Raw genomic sequence first — 21,062 nt, forward strand, 5'->3', positions numbered from 1 at the left:
CAGTGACAAAGTCACCAGGTTGCCCCCTCAGTCACCCTAGGGAGCAAGTCATCCTAACTATTGAGAACAGAATTTTCCATGTTTTTCCTTCAACTCTTAGAAGAGGACATTCTTTAAAAAAAAAAAAAAAATCCTTTCAGATGCAGTTCTTGGCTAAGCGTGGTGGTACATGCATATCATCCCATTACTCTGGAGGCTGAGGCAGGAGGATCACCATGAGTTTCAGGTCAGCTTGGACTGCATAGAGAGTTGAAGTCCAGCCTGGACAACATGGCATCTCTCTCTCTCTCTCTCTCTCTCTCTCTCTCTCTCTCTCTCTCTCTCTCTCTGTCAAATAAATAAAGTTCTTAGCAGTGTCTAAGAAGGCTAGAATTCTATTCTTGTCTGATTCACAAGAGTGCTGCTGCCTGGACTTCTATCTTGTATCCCTTTGCAGGAGGCTCCCACGTGCCTTTCTGTTCCCCTCTTCGCTAAACAGGTTTTCTTCCTCTCTTTGTAAGATTGTAAGGCAGCCTTTGTTCGAGCCCATAGCGTTTCTTGTCTTTACTGTAAACACAGTGTCCAGTGACTTGTCCCTGTGGAGAGCCAGCAGCCTTACAGGAGGAAAAGAAAGTTTTAAAGGTCACATTCTGGTATTTAGATTAGAAAATAAATCATCAAGACTCGATGAAAACAAGCACCAAACGAGCTGCCCATTGCCTACCCAGGGCTTGCTGTCCCCCTCCTGTCGGACGTCAGCTAACAGCTAGAATTTGTTGAATTATAATCCATCTGATAAACGGTAACCTGATCACCAGTAGCTGTGTAAAAATAAATACCCTCGACTCCTGTTTCATTTGCCCTTGAAGCCTCGAACATGTTTCCAAACTTCCTTTGAAGAGGAGAAGTTGGGCCGGGTCACATTGCAGCCTGGGTGCTTCTTGGGCCCGAGGCTGCTGGGGACACGCGCAGGTGTGCGAGCTCAGTCCGGCCCCACCTGAAACAGACGCCGCCGCCGTGACCTGGGTGAGGGTTGTGTCCTCACTCAAGTCGGGCGTGCAACTAGAGAAAGGCAAGCCGGGGCGAAGCTGTCAGAGGGCTGTGCTCTAGAGCCGGTGCCAGTGGGGAGCGCTGGGTCATGATCTCCACCTGGATGCTGTTCTCGCTCTTCACGGTAGGTCTGGTTACCCTTGTGGAGTCCTGCTTTTGGTGGAGAGACGGGCCACCTTGCATGCCCCAGACACTGTAAGGTGCAGGTGGCCTCTGCTCTTTAGAGGCACCGCCTTTATGATCAGAAGGCAGAGAGCCGGCCGGAGAGGAGAAACACATCCCTGACCCAAGCGCTGCAAGTTCTGCGTAGCTAATGACATGCTCTTGTGGCCAACACCCCTATGAGAAAGCTAACGACTCAAGCTATGAACGCTGTTCTGCTTTATGTTCCACTTTTATTGTAAATGATTTCTTTTTCCCTGGCAATCACTAGCCTACCTTGGTTCTTTACTTACGTAGCATTTTCTTTGGGTGGAGAGAAAGCTTCAGGAGAAGCACTCTCTGGATGGTTTAGCTGGTGATTTAACGTTGGGATGATTTCTGAACCAGCCAGTAATGATCTTGGATGCATGGCCGAGAGGCGGGGCACACAGCTCCTAAGTCATGGGGTGTGAGAGGTGTACGGGCGAGGCTTCGAAACCTGCCCGAATCACTGGCCACAGTCTTGAATGTGACAGTGCATTACAGGCACAGGCAAAAGCGAGGACTATCTTTCTTTGGGTTGGAAAGCAATTATATGAATTCCGTCTTCAGACCCACCTCTGGCCAGCATTTGTAATGCGTAGGGGTCCCATGGCAGCTTCTGTGCTTCTCTTGGGCCGGGTCAGAGGGGGGAAGATAGCTGTGCAAGCTGTCCCCATGCCAGGACAGGGATCCTGAAGGGGTGGAAGGAAGTGTGGGGCCACACATGAGCTTCTTCAGGGCTACAAAGGTAGCATTGTCCATGGCCAGCGCAGGCATCCCTTTCACTCAAGGCAGGAGACTGTTTTTGGAACTCTTTCAAATGTACGTGTGCTCATTTCTAAAACATGAGGGATCCTTGCTGAATTTCTGATTCTCCATAGTTTTCATGTCGTTGTGTCTATATGCACGGTGGTGTGTTTATATGTGTGTCATGGTTTGTTTTTGTGATTGTGTAAGGCTTACTTGTTTTTTGTTTACAAACAGCAAAATCAGGATATACCATAGTTCTACGCACCCCACCTCCACCCTGCAATATATTTGGTTCCAAATTTCTATTGGCACACTTGGGTGTCAAGTTTACCATTATTTCTGAAGAGGGAACCAAGCCATTTTGTACCAAATAACACAGCAGTGTCTGATACTTTTCATGAATATGAATGAGTGAGATGCTAGAAGTAAGGTCTGGTTTGCTGGTGTTTTTTTCAGAGGGCTACACATAGAGCAAAATAGCATGACCTGATTGTTTCTTTATACTTTATTTGTTTGTTTGTTTTTGTATTTAGGATAGGGTCTAAAGGGTGTATAGGGTCTCACTGCGTAGATCGGACTTATAATGATCCTCCTGTTTACAGCCTCCGAAGTGCTGGGATTACAGCTGTGTGCCACCACACCCAGTCTCAGTTGCTATCTCAGCATTCCCCAGGGCCAGCACAGCAGGCCCAGGGATCGAACTCCCGGCCCCTGTATCTGCCTAAGCAGGAGCTTTAATCTGCTGAGCTATTTGGCTGGTCTTTTTTTCTTTATATTTTAATTAAGTAATTAGAAATGTTTTAATTTTTAGAATCCTAAAGAAATTTATAATAAATACCATAATTAGTAAAAATTAAGATACAAAAAAATGAAAAAAGAATCTTTTTTGGCATTTGAGATTTTCTTTTTCAGTGAAGTTTGGACTCACATAGTAGGCAAATGCTGTACTGTGAGTTAATCCCCAGCATTTTTTCTAACTTTTAAAACAAATTAGTTCATTAGTTTATAGTACTAGGGATTGAACCCAGGCCTTCCACACTGAGCTATTTCTAGCCCTTTTTAATTTGTTTATTTCCTTGAGACAGGGTCTTGCTGTGTAGTCCAGCCTGGCTTTAAGCTTGTGCCAACCTTTCCTGCCTCAATCTCCTGAGGGCTGAGATGACAGGTGTGTATCACCAAGCCTGGCAATTTTAGTTTTTAAGACAAGATCTCACTAAATTGCCCAGGCTAGGTTCAAACTTCCTATTCTAGTTTCAACCTCCCAAAGTGATGAGATTACAAGTGTGCATCACCACTGGTAAGGCTTTAATTTTATTTTGAGTTGTGTCTTCCTAAATTTCCCAGGCGATTCTTGAACTTGCGGTCTTCCTGCCTCTGCCTTTTGCATATCTGGAATTACAGGCCGCTGCACCTGGCTGCCTAAGTTTAACCTTGAAGTTTCAATGTAAGTTCTGTGTAGCTTTGAAGGCATTGAAGTGCTGCTGAGAAGCTAGGACTGCACCCAACATAGCTTCACCTAGGAAGGCGCATTGTAGTGGCTTGTGACCTTGAAAGGAACAGAGATAGCTACACCCAGGACCAACGGCATTCAGGACTTCAGATGACGTCACCACTACCCTCTTCCCCCCCCCCCCCCCCAGCGGTGTTGGTTTCCCAGTGTTGGTTTGAGTCTACAGCAGCCTACTTCGTTGTGGTGTCCCGCTGACTGATTTCAGCACCAGGCCTTTATATCACTTTCTCGGCCACTCAGTCCCACAGAACAGAGCCGCATTGGCTCATTTGTCTGCACATCGTAGCCTCGGAGATGGGATGGAGACCAGTGATTTTTTTTTTTTTTTTCAGGTAAGACCCCCCAGCCAGCTCCCTCAGGTATATCTAAACATCCCCTCCAAACTCCACCCCTGGCCAAAGGCCATAAAAGCTTCAGCCTCCCTTTGTTAGAATTCCTTATCTTCCCAAATTCTGAGTTCTCCAAGATAATAAAGCCCCTTTCCCTCTTTTCTTCTGTTTGTTTCTGGGCTGCACTGGGTGCCTGATAGAACCTATCATCTACTTCAAGGGAAATGAAAACATTTGCAAAAAGATACGCATCTGAATGTTCACAGTCTCTTCATTCTTTGTTTCTTGTCATTGTAACCTACATGTGACATTGGAATAGATTTATGGGAGATGGTGTGATAGCTTGATAGTCCACACTGTATAAGGATCGAATCAGGGTTGGTAGCATGTTCACCTTGAGTATCTAGCTTTGCCATGTGTCGGAAGTGCTCAGACTGCTCTGTCCCTGGTGATTTGGAAGGATGCTGTAGTATATGTTAGCTACCTTCCTGCACAGCAGGCCTAATTCCTCCTGTTTTATGTTTTGTTGGTGGTTTATTCCTTTCAATGGTGTATGTTTGTGATACAGAATAGCAATACTCATGTCAGGGACTTGGTCCCAGCATAGAACATATCGTGGTCACTTGCTAACTCTTTCGTCTTTCCCCAGTGCCATCACCTGCCCCATTTCCAAAAGTCTGCCTGGTTGTTTTACACCATCTCTGCTTTCTTTTATTAATACGTGTGTTCTGATTGGCCAGATGTGGGTCACATGCCCAATCCCCAGGCCAAGGATATCAGCTTCCCCAGACCACAGGCCAGATGGCAGAAGAGAGAGATGGAAAGGATAGTCCTAACAGGACGTGGGTGCCAGAGAGATGCAAACACCTCAGGGACATGTGAGCAGGGGGCCAGATGTATTTTTCCACTAATTTTATAGATGCTCATTCTAGATCAGACTCCCAAAACAACAAATAGTTCCTGAGTGGTTGTTTCTGGCTTATAAGATGACACCTCTTTATCAGGTGTGAGGTTCAATGCTGTGGAAGAAAACGGAAGGTAGAGCGACTGCGGAGTCTGCTACTTGGGTTAATGGAACATGAGGAAAATGGTCTTGTGCCAGGCACCTGGTAGGGAGAGAGCCTGGCATCTGAGGGTGAAGACTGAACATTTGGTGAGAATTCATGAAAGTTAAAGATGGGCTACACAGCTGGGCATGGTGACATGTGCCTGTAATTCTGGTCCTTAGGAGACTGAGGCAGGAGGATTGTGAGTTCAAGGCCAGCCTGGGCCATATGAGTGAGCTCCGGGTCTGCCTAGGTTGTTTAAGAAGACCCTATTACACAGAAGAAAACAAAAACAAGACTGACTATGTCCTGGGAGCATGGCTGAGTAGTACAGTGCTTGCTTAGTGTCTGTGAGTTCCTGGTTTGATCTTCAGGACTGGGAAAAAAATTTAAAAACTAATAGCCCAGTTGTGGTTCATCTAATCATGTGAAGACTGATTGCTTCCCTGGCTTCTTCCCTTCATCCCCCTCCTGACCCACCCTGTGACTGCCTTGTGCTTTGCACAGCCTGTTTGTAGTTCAGAGCAGTGGTTTGCCACCTACTTTCGCCGTTATTCATATTCTCTTGGTGCCCAGAAATCAGCTCTAGCTCAGAGACTCAACGTTCTAAGATATCCCGGATGCAGGTTCTCGAGGGAGCCCTGCTTAGCTCTACCTCTCTGGCTTGAGAATCCCACCCCATACACTGCTCTCCTAGGCTGCCTTTGTCACTGGTCTCAACTACAGGTTTTTTGTTTGTTTGTTTGTTTGTTTGTTTTTTTTTTGGTCCCCCAGGGGACATTTGGCGATGCTGAGAGGTATTTTCGATGAACACAACAGGGGGATGCTTTCGGTGACCAGTCAGTGGAGGCCAAGGATGTTGCTGAGTACACATGCACAGGCCTGCCAGTCCTCTGGTCCCACACCTCCATAGCAGTCAGCTGAGATCTCTGGCTGCCACCATTCCTGCCACATTGTTGGATGCTTCTGCTTTGAGCCTTCCCATCACTGCGGTGATTGATGTCCCCACCCAGGCATTTCATAATGCCTGCTCTCATCCCTGCACTGGGGAGCCTACACCTGTGATTTCTTCTAGCTTGTATGTTTTTGTCATCACTCTGTGAAAAGAGCTTTGGAATTGACTGTAGCAAATGTAAGAGAAACGAAAGAAATGATTTTTCAAATGATATTTTGTTACAGTGTCATTATTTTGGTTCCATGTCCTAGGAAAGAGTTAGAAATGCACAAGCTTCCCAGAGTGAATTGATTTTTTTAAAGATTTAAAATCCAAGAAAATTCACCAAATATTACACCAATGAATGGTGAGCCCCTAGCCCATAACAAGTATTCAATAATTGTGTGTTAAATCAGTATAATCATTGTGCTTCAGTTGAGGATTTTTAGAATAATTAACTCTAAGACCTCATTGAAATCTGTGCATTATTAGTAAATAATGCTGCCTTTCAAGACTCGCCAAGAACTATCTTGTGCTAAATAGTTGTGTATCTGGGTCCTATGACCTACTTATAATGTCCCCATCAGCCCCTGTAGCAGGAGAGAGAGATCTTCTGGGTTACTCTATAGGAGGCTTGTGGAGAAGTAGAGCTGGATGGGATCATCTTGGTATAGTTTGATCCTGTGGCCTCTGTGATGTGGTTTGGTCCTGGTGGGCTCTGATCTGAAGTGGTTTGGTCCTGCGGGACCTGTGATGTGATTGGCAGGGGGTATGCTAGCACTTGATGTAAGCATCTAGTCTACAGTCACCCTCATGTGCTGGGGGGTTAATTTTTCCCCAATTTTAATTTTTATTAGTCCATGTTTGCAGTGTATACTGATTACCTTCATCATGAGGAGCTTGTCCCAGTACAGAGCACTTCTTCATTCTTTTGACTTCCTCCTCCCTTCCTCTCCATTTCTCTGTCTCTTGGTTGTCCTTTGCAAAAGATCTGTCTTACTGGGTTCTGCTCAATTTTTGTTTTTTAACGTATTTAGTACAGAGCCTACATGGTCTCAAATACACAGATTGGACTCGTAGTGATCCTCCTGTCTTCAGCCTCCCAAGTGCTGGGATTACTGTTCTGCGCCACCACGCCCAGTTTCAGTTGCTCTCTCAGCATGCTTTAGTGGGGCCGGCACTGCAGTTCGGGGATGGAGCCCTGGTCCCTGCATCTGCCTAAGCAGGCACTTTAATCCACTAAGCTATCTGGCTGGCCCTTGGTCATGCCCAATTTGCATGGTCATTTATATAATTGCTCTCAATCAGCTGGAGGAATTTAATGATAGAGGTATGCAGATGGTTGAGACAAGATCTCAGTCCCGAGACTAATTTTTTTTGTTTGTGGCAAGATACACATAACAGAAAACTTACCCTGATAACCATTTTTAAGTATACCATTCAGTAGTGTTAAGTATGCTGACAATGGTATGCAGCCCCCATCACTATCTATTTCTAGAACTTTTCATCAGACTAAACAGAATCAGACAGTATTTGTCTTTTCCTGTCTAGGTTCATTCAATGAGGGAAATATTCCCAAGATCATGTGTGTTTTAACATGTGACAAGATTTAATGCCTGTTAATGACTGAGTCCCATCCATTGCATGTATGTGCTTTCCGCTGTGTATCCATCCACCCATAACCAACACGGACTTTTCCACCTTTCAGATCTTGCGCATAATGCTGCCGTGGACATGTTTAAGTCTTTTTTGGGAGACTGACCCTCAGCTCTTTGGGGTCTATTCCAAAGTTACTGTCCAGTTTTATATTCTGCTTGGTTTCTGCTGGGAAACATTTCTCCTGATATTTATTCTCACATCTGGCCATTACGTTTTTTCCTGGGGAACTGGCCTGGTTAAATTTGATTGGAAAAAGAAAGGAGGGCTGGCCAGATAGTTTAGCAGATTAAAGCACCTGCTCAGGCAAATGCAGTGGCCAGGGTTCAATCCCCAGTGTGCCTGCAGGGGCGCATTGAGACAGTGATTGAGACTGGGTGTGGTGGCATATGCCTGTAATCCAGTGCTTTGGAGGCTGAAAACAGGAGGATCACTCTGAGTCTGATATGTGTGGTGAGACCCTTTAGACTCTGTAGACCCTGTACTAAATGTATATAAAAAAGAAAAAGGAAAAATAAGAAAGCAAATCTGAAAGCAGAAAGAATGGATCTCAAGTCATCTGACTACAGGGAGTTTTATTCTTCGTGCCAAGTCTTTTGCCCTGAAACTCTTGCAGAGGTTCAAGGGGCTGCAAGAAAGCCCCACCCAACCCCTGTGGAGAACTCCGCACACTATGTCAATGGGGGACATTTATAAGACGGTCATCCTGAATACACAGCCCAGGATGCTAAGCTCTTGGGTTATTAAATACTGTAGACCAAGAGGATGACAGCAATCTTGCTTTGCATGATTTCTCCAGCCCAGAGTTCCAGGGAGAGACCTAGGGGGTGTCCTGCTTTCAACTTCAGCTGCTTCTGTTTGGGCTAGTGATTTGCTTTAGAAAGAGAACTAGGCCAGCCCTCCCTTCTGGGCAACCAGGCTTCTGCCCTGCTTCCTTTTAACCCCAGGATTTCTTTCCTGAGGACCCCGAGTTCTGAAAGCTGATCACATCTGGCCCTGCAGTCAAGCATGAGAACTGTGTTTTTGTTCTTAAGGAACAACACAAAGCTGGTGGCAGAGAGGGAAGAAGACCTTTCTAAGGCACGAAAATGTAGGACCATATGTCTTGCATTCTGTGCCCCTTCCCATCTCGTGCTATTTTGGGGCACTTGGACTTTTTAACATTTGGTTTCCAGGTCAGTGCACAACACTGGGCCATGCCAGTGGAAGAGTGATGGCCGTCAGGGGGGTCTTAGAAAGCAGAAGTATTGCGCGTCTAGTGTTGGAGCACTTTAGGGCAAGCCACTACGTAGCCCTTTGTGATCCAGGCTTAGTGGCTGGGCCTGCAGATGCTCCTGGGTAACAAAGCAGGATAAAGCCTGGCATCTCTCCCTGTGTTTTCTATCTGCCTCCTTTACTGCCTTAAATTTCCGGTCAGATCCCTGCCTCATTCCCTGTGTAATACAAGGTTTGTTAGTGCTGTCTACCTATTTCACTTGCAAGAACCAGGACACCAAGATAAGGGTAACTAGAGCGCTTTTCAGGATTTTCAGGGACATCCAATTGCCAGCTTTTTCTGTGTCCAGTTCCAGACCCCCTGGCTCTGCCTAGAAGGCAGCAATCATTGATCTGAACCTGCTGTCACCCTAGTTTCCAGGAGAAAGAGCCTCACAGTCCACCCTGTGATGAGTTCCCTAACGCAGGAGCAGTCACCGCCCCCGTAGGTGCCATCATCTCTCCCCCTCCCTCGGGGATCACACTGTCATGACTCTTCCAGAATCTCACAGCACCAGGCCTGAGATACTGATCAACCAGACCACAGCTTGCCCAGGATGACCTCCAGCTATGCAAACCCCAACCCTTAACTCCATTCCCTTTCCCATAAAGTGCTGCTCACTGTGCTATAAGCTTTAATTCCTACACTCTGGGAAGCTGAGGCAGGAGGATTGTGAGTTTAAGCCCAGCCTGGGCAATTTTTTTCCCCTTTTTTTGGTTTTTTCCCCCTTTTTTTGATACAGGGTCTTGTATATAGTTTAGGCTGGCCTTGTTCTCAGTGTGTAGGCAAGGGTGGCCACAGGCTTGTCGCGATCCTCCTGTCTCAGTGTCCTGAGTGCTGGAATTATAGGCACGTGCCAGCACACCCGACCTCCCTTGCTTGCTGAAATGCACAGCACTCTTCATTCAACCCCAGATCAATGCCCCGGGATGTCTGAAGGCAGTGCACTCTTCTGGTTTCCAATCAGAGTGTAGGAAGCTGGGCAGGTTCGTGCTGTCCCTTCTGCGCACGCAGGCTAACATGGTTCTCCCTGGTTTGTGCTGATTTGTTTATTCTTAATGCTCCATAAAGAGAAGTGAAGCCTTCCTGGCAGACTCAGGTCCAAAGGCCTCTCACTCTGCTGATGTGATTTGAGTCTACTTCCGGCTTAATGACCATGCCACGGGTACCTGGCTCTTCCCTGTGGCTTGCAATGACCTTGATGGAGATTTCCGGTGGCCCATGTGTAGGACACGCCAGGCAATCTTCTTTTTGCGCTCTTTTTTCCAGATCCCACTATTCACTGGGGATCCAAAAATTAGTCCGATAAATCTTACTACTTCCTGGGAACAATGCAACTTTTCGGCTCAGTGGCAAGTTCGTCATAAACGTGAAGAGGATGGCTGTTGATATTTTTGTTTTGTTTTTAAACTCATAGCATGAATGATGCAATCCGAAAAGAACTTCATGGTGTCAGCCTCTTTTATTAGCCGAGTCACAGAATATCCAAGCTGGCTGAGAAGGTGAGCTCTAGCAGGGTGTGCGGATGCACGCCTACCTTCCCAACCCTGAGTGAGGCTGAGGCAGGAGGACTGTGAATTTTATCATGCCAGGCTGGGGCAATTTAGGGACTTAAAACAACCCTGTCTCAAAACAAAAGAATAAAAATAAAAGGCTAGGGATGTTGCACAATGCAAAGGAACTGGCTTCAATCCGCAGTACCATGACTAATTAACTAATTAAAAAGATAAAAATAGACAGGAAGGGCCTTTAAGATGTTGTTCAGCACTAAGGCTTGAGTTTAGGGGGGAAAAAGCAGCGCTGGCTCTGACCAGGCTGTCTGTCTCCAAATGTCAATTGACTTTTCTGTAGAATAGGATACTATTAGGATCAACTTCATGGATTTGCAGGGGGTGGGAGGTTACGTGGATTAATTATTACGAAGTGTTTTTCATAGACCTGGCAGTTAGAGCCAAGTTACTTTCAAACTTGTGGTTCGTTCATGCATTGAACAAAAATCAGTAATGGTTCATCTACTAAAAGCCACCGTGTTAGACATGGCATGAAGGTGAATTTTATCACACAGGACATACACACCAGGGAAGCAGTTGGCTGCTTGGAGGCAGGCGCTGCTTGCTGCCACAGATGCCTACAAAGGTGGCTCAGGTCTCTGGGCACCCCAGAGGTCTTTGCAAACTGGCAAAGGAATTTTTTCTTAGAAGGTTGCCATTCAAATTCCAACCCACGGTCACTTTCAGAGCTGGTGCAGAAGCCAACCGTAGCATAAGGAAGGACACTGGAGTGACCCGAGGGCCTTGGCATTCAGGCCTTCAGCAGCGCCTCCCCACAGTTGCCCTCCCTTGCCACACCCCTCTGTTTTCCAAGGCCTAGACACACACAGTAAATCCCTAAATAAAGAGAGAGAGAGAGGCAGCAGCCCTCGTGTCCACCCCACTCCTACCCCTGAGCTTCGAATATTTTTCTATAAGATTTTCCAGTTGTACTATTGCTTCCAATTCGCCCATTTTGGACATGTAAGAATTATAGCTTCTTTTTTGCAACACAAACATAATCGTTAAAGATCACCCTACTCAGCACCACAGCTGAGAACCACTAGCAAATTTTGTCCCATAATAATGAAAAACTGACTTATTCTTGAGAATTCCTGGCTAGGCCTAAGCACCTTGGACACAGAAGAGAGGAGCGCTTTAGAAATAGAAGGCAGTTTTCTTTCTTTTCTTTTCGAATCCATGCGTATGGTGATAGACAGCACACTGGCTCCAGGGTTGCCCTGCGGCCTTCTGTGCTCAGCAGCCTTCTGCCTTTTCTCTGCCATATGCTTTGTTCTGGGATTTCCTTCTTCTGCTGACATCTGGCACTTAGGAGAAGGGGAAATGGTTTTTCCTAAACCAGTGAAATTATAGCCAGAAGAAAATGCTCAAATTTCTAGGCATCTATGAAGGAGATAGTTTTTTTTTTTTTTTTTTTCCCATGAGTATCCTGAGCACCTAGCTCTCTCTAAAGGAAGTGTAGGAGGTTATGAGTGATCAGCCTAAGTTTCTTAAGATGAACTCAGCACATCTCCCTTCGAGGGTGCAGACAGCGCGTGGGGCTTTTCCTAGCAGCTGGACGACATTACCTCAGCAACATTTAATAAATAGGCTTTCTCCCAGGGGCTGGAATTGTAGTAGAGTCTATTATAAAATCTCATTGAGTTTGCATGAATCAGTTCAGTAGCCCTGAGAAAAGAACAACTGAAAAAATGAGAGATGTTCATACAGATCCTTAACATAGAGCTACCCGTTACAATCTGGTTTGCTGTGAAATTGCCCTGGCTTGATGGGTTAGAAATTCTACAACCAACCAAAGATAGGTCGCCTTGTTCTTGTTCTGGGAAGTTGAGGTAGTGACAAAGACCTGTCTACTTGTTTCAAAAAAAGTTTTTTTTAGAAAAATCTTTTATTTATATATTTATTTGGTACAGGGTATCACTATATGGCTCAGACTCATAATGACCTCCTGTCCCAGCCTCCCCAGCACTGGGATTACAGGCATGTACCACCACGTCTGTTTTCAGTGGCTGACATGGTGTCAGATGAACCCTAGGTCCTTGTGCTTGCCAGGCAAGTGCTTTGTCTACTTGCTTCAGTCTTTGTCTCTGGACCTAGTCTATTCCCAGTCATCTAGGGGGCATTGAGGCAGGTGCTCACCACTGCAGAAGGTTTTGTTAAAATATGGGCTCCGGGCTGGTGAGATGGCTCAGTGGTCTAAAGCACTTACTTAGAACAAGCTTAGCAAAGCACAGGGACCACGGTTCAATCCCCCAGCACCACATGCCAGCCAGCCCCGCCCCCTGGTGGGCTGAGCTGGCCACACACACACACACACACACACACACACACACACACACAAATAAAAAAATTAAAAAAAAAATATGGGCTCCCAGCTGGATATGGTAGTGCACACCTGTAGTCCAAGCAGTTAGAAGGCTAAAGGAGGAGGTTCTCGTTCAAGGCCAGCTGGCACTACAAGGTGAGACCCTGCTACACAAAGGAAAAACAGAAAAGAAAGAAAGGATAGTAGTGGTTATGTTTGGGTTCAGCTATTAGCTACATCCCAGGCCTTTGTTGTCACAGAGTGGGAAAGAGGTCTAATAAAAGCCATTGAAAATGGGTAGCTTCATTGTCCACTCAGCTGTTGAATCCCACATAGAAAGTTATTGGCGTTCAAGAAAAGTAGAAAACCATGACACCTAGCTTCTGATGTGAAATAACTGGAGATCGTCCTCTGTGTCCTGAAGACCAGCCAAGCACTTTTGCAAAAGGTGAACTTTTTCAGAATGTATGTCAAGAAACTTTTGCAGAAGTCTTCCTCAGTTACTAGAGACTTCTGGGATGCTCTTCTCACGGACATAACGATGAAGACACGGGAGGCTGGCTCAAGCCCTACTCAGCACAGGAAACGAGGATTCTCCTCAGCGCTCTGAGGATTTACTAAGAGACTGATGACTGTTGCTGAGTGGCCAGAGTGTCTCCTGGGGGGTGGGGTGACTGCCTGGAGAATGTCCCCAGAAACCAAGTTGTGATATGCCATCTTGTGTCAAACTGATGTTCCATCAGACTTCCTGGAGTGTAGAACGGACGGGGTGAGAACAGAGGGCATGGAGAAAGTAGTGCAGGAGCTGAAACTTCTTTGAGCTACTCAGTCTCCAGCATGTACCTAAGGTCCGTTGTGTGACTGTGGCTTTTTACTAGGTCCCAGCCCTGTCTCAGTCAGCTTTTCCTTACTACAAGGAAATGCCCGAGTTGATCAACTTATAGAGAGAAAAGGTTTATCTTGTCTCATGATTTTGGAGGTTTCTATCCATGGTCAATGAGCCTCATTGTTTGGGACCTATGAGAAGGCTGCACACTATGTATGGCAAGAGTGTGTGGTGATGCAAAACCACATAATCGGATGCCAGGCCGCAAACAGTGAAGAGGGTTGCAGTTGGTTCCCTTCAAAGTCAATGCCTAGTGACTAAAACCTTTCCACTGAGCTGCATTTCTTAAGGTTCCACACCTCCAACAGTACCACCCTGGGGGCTAAGGAGCCTTTGGAGGATGTTCAAAGATCCAAACTCTCACATCCCCTCTTCAGTTTTCTATTTTACTGAGGATCAGATCTTGCTGACATAGAAGACTTAAAAGTAAGCTGTGGGTATTATAAGACCTGAACTGCCCACGGGAGTTTGCTCTGGTGTGTTAGCTGCAGTCCTGTGTGCTCCGTCCCCTAAGTCCCTAATGGCCAGGTGTGGATGTGCAGAAACTGAGTCATGACCTCCATCACTGCCTCCGAGATGAGCTGACCCCTCTCTCCTTGTCGCTCTCTGGATCTGGCTGAAAGACAAAGTGAGAGTGAGAACTGGCCGTGCCTCTCTGAGGTTGGGCCTTTCCCTGCTAGAAGTCCTGGGCAGCTCTTGCCATCGTTTCCCACTGGCACTCCTGCAGGGCTGGAGGGGTACACACTGGACTTCTGTCCTCAGCCTCTGAAGTCATGGCGGCCACTTATGAAAATGTTCGTAAGGGGTTTCAACGGAGCTTAATCCGGGAGATCTGATATATGAGGTATTTCCCTTTTCATCTTTCCCTTTCCTTTTGAATCTAATGTGAGCCACTTACTAGGCAGCCTGTTGGGCGAGTTCACAGGGAGCCTTGGGCTGGCATGGCACACACACCTGTTATTCCAGCTGCTTGGGAGACAGAGGCTTGAGGATCGCAGGTTTAAGATTGGCCCTGGTTAGAGAGTGAGAGCCTGTCTCAAAATGAGAAAAAATGGAAAGAGCAGGAATGTAGCTCAGTGGTACAGTCCCCTTGGTCTGGGGCATTTTCTCAGATTACTCCCAGAGTCCCCAGGGCTTCCACCACCATGACAGGTCCTGCCAGCCCGGCACCTCACTGAGCATGCTACGTGCATGACCTCGTATAACACAGAGACACTTCAAGGACCATGACTCATCCCATTTTCAGATAAAGAGACTGAGGCGCAGAGATTTATTTGCAGAGAGCAGGTGCACCAACCACTTTGGGTCAGTGCTGAACCCCACGTACTTTCTACCTCTGGGACTTGGAGTGTTTGCAGCCTCAGTTGCTTATCTGTACCATCTGGGAAGAGGCATGTGCATATTCCCAGGGTAGTGTGGAAAGCAACCTGGCTTACTTCTGTATGCGGACAGCATTTACTGAGATGTTAGAAAGTTGCATGTATTTAAAAAAAATATAAACTACCAAATGGAATAAATTTGACATCCTGTATTATTGACATCATAGATTTTTTTATTGTTGTTTACATTATCGATGTGGCTAGATTCAGAAAGATTAAGAAAGAAGATTTTTCAAAAAGAAGAGCAACTGGAGTGTGCAGCTCAGGGACTGAGGGCTTGGCTGGCGCACCCTAAGCCTTGGGTTCAGTCTGTAGTAATACGCACAGACACACTCGGCAGTAAGTCAGTTATTTAGGTCTGGAAATGTACCCCAAAGTCCTCGCCCCACTCCGTCTTGGAAGCCCAGGGCAACGTAAGGACTGCCAGCACGTAGGGCTGCTGATGCATGTCCTAGATTCTGCCATGCCTGGGATTTCTATTTGTCATCAGGGGCATAACAAAACCAACAAACTGATTTTTTTTAAGTCTATTTTTGGTTGGATTTTTTTTTATCTCCTTAGGAATCTGTGTGGCTGTACGATAAGTCGCCCTAGCAATTTTGGTTTTGAAATTTGATACACAGGATCAGTAGAGGCACTAAAATCAAGGCCTCTCAGATGAGGTGGGCTCTTCCTCCTAGAGGTTCCTTTAGTAGACAGAGATGATTTACTGCATTGGCAAGCCTCCACCTGCTTCTTTTTTGTTCAGACTTCTTTTCTGGCCCCATGAATTTGAATACGTCTGCTCACCTCCCTTGCTGGTCTAGTTTTAATCTGCCTTTTGTTACCCTAAGTGGATAGCACAGACGTGGTCTATAAGGAGCAGATGCTGACTTGGCTCATGGTACTGGAGGATGGGAAACCCAGGCCCTTCTGGCTGTGTCAAGGCGCGTGGAGGTGTCCCATGGTGAGCCCCAGCTGGTGTGACAGAGAGCTCGCTTTTATGGCAAGGCTGCTCCTTCTGTAACCCATTAATGGACTCATGAAGGCAGCCTAACCACCTGGGGAAGGTCCCACCCAGTCCCATGCTTCATCCCTTACAATGGGATGACATCGCAAACGCGGTGCCTGTGCCATGGCTCCTGGAACAGCTCACGTTCCACTTCCAGGCACCGCACCACTAGGGTCCCTCCGGGGTCTCCATCCCAAAGGAGGGCAACCTGCTGAGTTCTGCCGCACACACGAAGTTCCTCGTAAGGCTGTCCTTCGGCCACACACAGCTCAAGAGCCTCGCAAGAGCTTTGCATTCTTTTAAAAAGGGCAAAGTGTCATATTTAGATTCCGTTCTAGTCTCAAACAGGAATCTCCCCAGATGGTTTGGCAGTTTCAGATAGTTACCACCAAACAAATTAAAGTTTAAATTGAAACTGGGCCAATGAGCTAATACTTAAGATTCCTCCCCAGCACAAATCGTCCCTTACTTGAAACTTCTTTAATTGCAGTTCTTGAATCTCTGCATTCTTAGTAAACACTCAGGGTAAAAACAGTTAACGATTAATCTGCTGTGTTCCCAGTGACTTCACAAATAAGTACTAATACCTTGCAGGCCTTTTCTTATCAAGTTCTGTAGGATGGCTTTTACAGCTGGTGTGAGCACTTGGTTTATCAGCTCCAGTGGTGCGGGAACCCCTTAGCCCCAGATACTTGGGATGAGCAAAATGGACCGGCCTTAGGAATTTCAGGAAGGCAGAGTCAAGATAGAGAGCTGCCAAAGCTCACAGATGTGGAATGAAACCACTCCTCAAGTCGTCTGCTTCTGCGTCACTGGAATGTGCTTAAAACCAGCGCTCACTCGAGATTGATGCACCTGTGAGTGTTTCGGACCCTACAGCCTGTTCTCTGTGGATCTCTGGAATATGCTGATGGTAGCTTCATGCCATCTCGTCAGGCTCCTGTTGAGACTGCCTAAGTGTTGACTCTTTCAAGAGCTGCACACGTGCCAAATGGTAGCGGGGGGTGGTGTGGGGTGTCTCTGCACCCAGAGACTGCTGTGTCTCTCTAGAGTGCAAATTCTTGCACTTAGATGTTAGCTGAGAGACAGATAAACCTTACTCATGTTAGTGATATTATCTCTTAGATTATGTAGCGTGTCACCCAATAAAACATTCTCATCCTGTAAAAGAAAAAAATAAAGGTGACAACAGAAGCAAGGCAGGAACCTCTTCTAGTCTGTACATTCAGGCAGGGCTTTGTGTACCTTTGTTTCATTAGTGTTCAGAAGAATTTTATCCAGGGGCTAAGGATCCCTGTAAGTGCACAAGTATTCTGTGCCAGGCGTGCGTGGTGGTGCATACCTGTAGTCCCAGACAGAAGGAGCACAAGTTAGAGCACAGCCCAAGCAATTTGGCAACTCACGAGACTACTGAGCTAAATACTTCATCTTTAAAAAATTTTTTTTTTAAATCATGGTCTTGGTATTTTACCTAGGCTGGCCTTGAACCTGTAATCCTTCTAGCCCAGCTACTGAAGGACCTGGGATTGCAAGTACATGTCACAGAACCTGGCTCTGTCTTTTGAAAGTAGCTTGTGGGAAAGCCTTGGGCTAATTGTAACAGAAAAAAAGCACACAGAATGAGTTTGACAGAATTCATGCCTGTGGCAGTAGTCTCCAGTAGGGTTCTATTATGGCCTCTAAACACTGGTATTATTGCTACTTTAAATTGGGCTGTTTTGTAGGTTTTACCTGGGTATTGAATTAAGCTCAATGCATCTGGTGGAAACTAAATCTTTCTCTCTGTTTTGGACAGGCTTTGTCATTGACATGAGGTGATTTAAAGGCCGTGTTACCCACATGTTTGCGCATACTGTGCATAAGTTATTGAAGAGACAATTAGGAGCTAATTTTCAATAAGGCCCATTTGGTGGCTACAAATTAGTATGTTTAAAGTTCTTGATACTTGACCTTTTCATTACATCCTGCTGTTCAGTGGTGGTGGTGACTGTGGAGCTAGTGGGATGCCCAAGTACTGCTGGGTTTGCTGTTCTTACCATGGGGGAGAAGGGGGAGAAGAGGGAGAAGGGCTCTCTCTCTCTCTCTCTCTCTCTCTCTCTCTCTCTCTCTCCTTCCCTCTCTCCCTCTCTCCTCCTCTGTCTCTCCCCCTCACTCCCTCCCCTTAAGTGTAAGTCGACAGAATATTTATTATCCGGCACATCCAGGAAGAACTAGCTTTATTACAAGCACCCTTTTAGACTTGGCATTCCCTGAGCTAGGTTATTTTGCACAACGGTTTATGTGATCTTCATTGCAAAACTTTTTGGAGTGAAACATGCTGTAAGAAGCACCTACCCAATAAGGCAAAGCAGTCCAGGCTAATTTATCAGCCTACATCTTTCTAGTATAGTATTTTTCCTCCCAGCCTCTGTTAGACTCAAATTCCCAACATGGTTTTGCACAATATAAACATATAGTCATTACTCGATATTGACAGTTCTAGTTGTTTTAGAAATGTTCAAGTGTCTCCTCTGCATACTTTTGAATTGGTGAGTAATGGCTTTGTTAGCAAATATGACTTACTATTTTTGAAGAGGGAAAGAATGGGTCACCAGATTGTGTGGCGGTGGAGACCCCATTGAACCTACACGGGCTCTCAGCATGGTCATGACTCTTATCCCAGATGATTGCCATTTGTGACTTTAGTCTGGGAAAGCTGACCATGAAGGAGACCAGAAGCCCAGAAGGTTTTATCCATGGAGGAGCGGCTGCAGGGCATGCAGACTGGGAGGCCCCGTTTGTCTAGCCATCTTACAGCCAGTCTTGTCCTTAATGGTGGGTAGACCTGCAGCCTTCTCTTTCCACTGGGGAGAAGGGGGAGCCCTCAGTGAGAATACATAAAGGACAGTTCATGAGACCAGAGTGGTCACGGGCTCAGGGCCTGAGCCCACCCAGAGCTGTTCCATGAATCCTGGTACCTGGAGGGGACTTCTGTGCGTGTCCCCTGTGCTGCAAGGGAGGAGGCTAGGGACAGGGCTGGATGCCAGCCAGAGGTGGATTGGAGGAGTTCGGAGGACAAAGGTTTCAGCGGCTTTGTACCTGTGCACAAATCCATGCAAACATACACATCCCTCACCAGCGCAGCAACTGGCCTGCGTTTCAGTCCTCAGACAAATGGTTTGTTTGTTAAACTAAAAACCGCTATCTCCATTAGGAAACATTCAATTCCAGCAATTAGCCCTGAGGGTTAAAGAGCCTCCTTCCTGCCAGTCTGTTTTGCAGGGTTCCCCGACAATGCTTTGATGTGCTAGGGGCTCCTAAGGCACAATAAATCATCAGTTAACCCATCGGAAGGTTAAGCTTAAAAGGGGCTTCTCAGAGCAGGGATTATCTGAGTTGTTAGCCACTGATTGACCTTATCTGTATTCTTAGTTAGAGACTTAATCTCCACCAAGGGAGAGGGTTACAAAGATGCAAAGGTATTCTAGTTATTTAGTTTGTTTAAAAGTGAGTTTAGAAATAGGTCACTTGAGGCTGAGGTGTGGTGATCATCATTTTCATGGAGAACAAGGTACCAGGTTATTTCCTGTAGGAATCAGTGGTCATCATGCTGTTAAATTGCTAATATTCTTTTTAAAAAATTTAAAGAGAACTATTTTGTGAGAGTGAAGTGAAATTAATATCGTGGATTTAAGCACAATGCAGAGAAATATAATTGTGTGCTTGAGATTTTAAATTAAATGCATTAAGATAACTTTCAGGTATGCGGAACAGTGACGTCTGAGTATTAATTGCCAAGCATTTAGAAAGCAGTTAGCCCAGCACAGTAATGTAATCGGTCATCATTTTATTTCCTTTCATTTATTTTTTTTTCTCCCTGTGTTTTCTACAGGCGATAATCCATTTACCTAGATTTTGTGTCCTAGTTGGCCCCACAGAGTATTTCAGCAATCGTGGCCTACATTGCTTAATAAGTGCAGAGTTTCTCTCTGGGCCAAGGAAAAATTTCTGAAAAAAGTGCTAATGGTACACAAAATTGTGACTATGATTAATACCATTGCACTTTGCACTCAGACTGCTTAAAATGATAAATATTATGCTAGATATAATACTACAATTTTAAAAGATATATGAAATTATGCCCACAAATAATTTTTTCTTTGATAAAGAATACATGGGCAGATTTCAGAGTGTGTAGTGCTAGGAGATTTAGTGTGGAGTTCACTTTTCATAGGGCTCAGAGCTCAAAAACGCTCTTAAAGCTTTACTTAGTAACTGCAGTAATAACCCTGTAATTTGAAGGCACAATTTGGGCAGCGGAGTAGCGTGTTGTTTAAACTTTAGAAATTCTAAGGTTAGTGGTCGCTTTTCAGGCTGAGGTACTTAAAGCCCTCTATGGAACTCAAAAGCCTTCTGGTAATATCCTACCCCCTAGAAAGGAGGCCGGCGGCCGAGGCAGTCCATGACTGACTGGACACACGGATAGCTTTTCACATGCACATGCTGACCTCAGGGAGCTCCAGGGAAAGCAAGAGTGAGCCTGTCACCTTTGCTAGAAATACCTTCAAGGTGTGATGGAGCAGCTACTTCTGCCAGGGATGGGACATCCTCAGGACATTTCACCAAGGACCAGGTGTGAGGTGTTCAGGAAAAGCTGAGATGAATTTGGAAAGGTCACAAGGATCATGAGGTCAGGACTACAGAAACAGAAGGATGGAATGGGCTTTAAAAAGGGTGGCAGGCCCTTTTCTTTTTAGATCTAAGAGGATTCTTTTTTTTAGCAGTCACACTCAAAAACTAGAACCACCATGTGACCCAGCAATCCCATTTCTGGGTATATGCCCAAAGGAAATGAAATCAACATGTCAGAGAGCTTGAATGGTCAATGTAGCACTAGTCACCATAGTTAACATGGGGAGCCAACCAAACTGATCACCTACAGACAAATAGGTAAAGAAATTGGCACAGAACTGAGGTTAAAGTAGTAAAGTACTACTTGCCTAAGAGTACAAGGGAGGTCCTGGGTTCAATTCCCAGCACAGAGAGAGAGAGAATTTAGTGAGAGGAGAGAGGAGGAGAAGGAAGGCCAAAAAAAAAAAAAAAAAAAAAGAAAAAGAATGAAAGGAAAAGGTATAGCTATCCACTGGAATACTATTTCACCCTGAAAAGAAACTCCTGCAGAGGATGAACCTGGATGATATCACATTGAGTGAACTAAGCCTTGTGCAGGAAGACGAATGCCTCACGATCTCACCCATAGGTGGAAAACTCACTCTCACA

The 21,062-nt window shown here is 45.7% G+C and overlaps 1 protein-coding gene across 7 annotated transcripts in view; it reads left to right on the plus strand.

Moving 5' to 3' along the window:
• The window catches only part of Akap2 (A-kinase anchoring protein 2), a 553,389-nt gene that overhangs the window by 475,737 nt on the left and 56,590 nt on the right, over positions 1-21,062 (plus strand). The window contains exon 1 of one of the 7 annotated variants that reach the window (XM_023722925.1): positions 876-1,153. The exons of the other annotated variants lie outside the window; for them this stretch is intronic. Within the exon in view, the coding sequence (XP_023578693.1) occupies positions 1,118-1,153 (36 nt within the window). The 5' untranslated portion in view covers positions 876-1,117. Of the gene's footprint in view, positions 1-875; positions 1,154-21,062 lie in introns of those variants that run through there. 7 annotated transcript variants of the gene reach the window in all.

Source organism: Octodon degus, unplaced genomic scaffold, assembly GCF_000260255.1.
Source record: "Octodon degus isolate 3935 unplaced genomic scaffold, OctDeg1.0 scaffold00094, whole genome shotgun sequence".
In the NCBI taxonomy this organism is placed as follows: Eukaryota; Metazoa; Chordata; class Mammalia; order Rodentia; family Octodontidae; genus Octodon; species Octodon degus.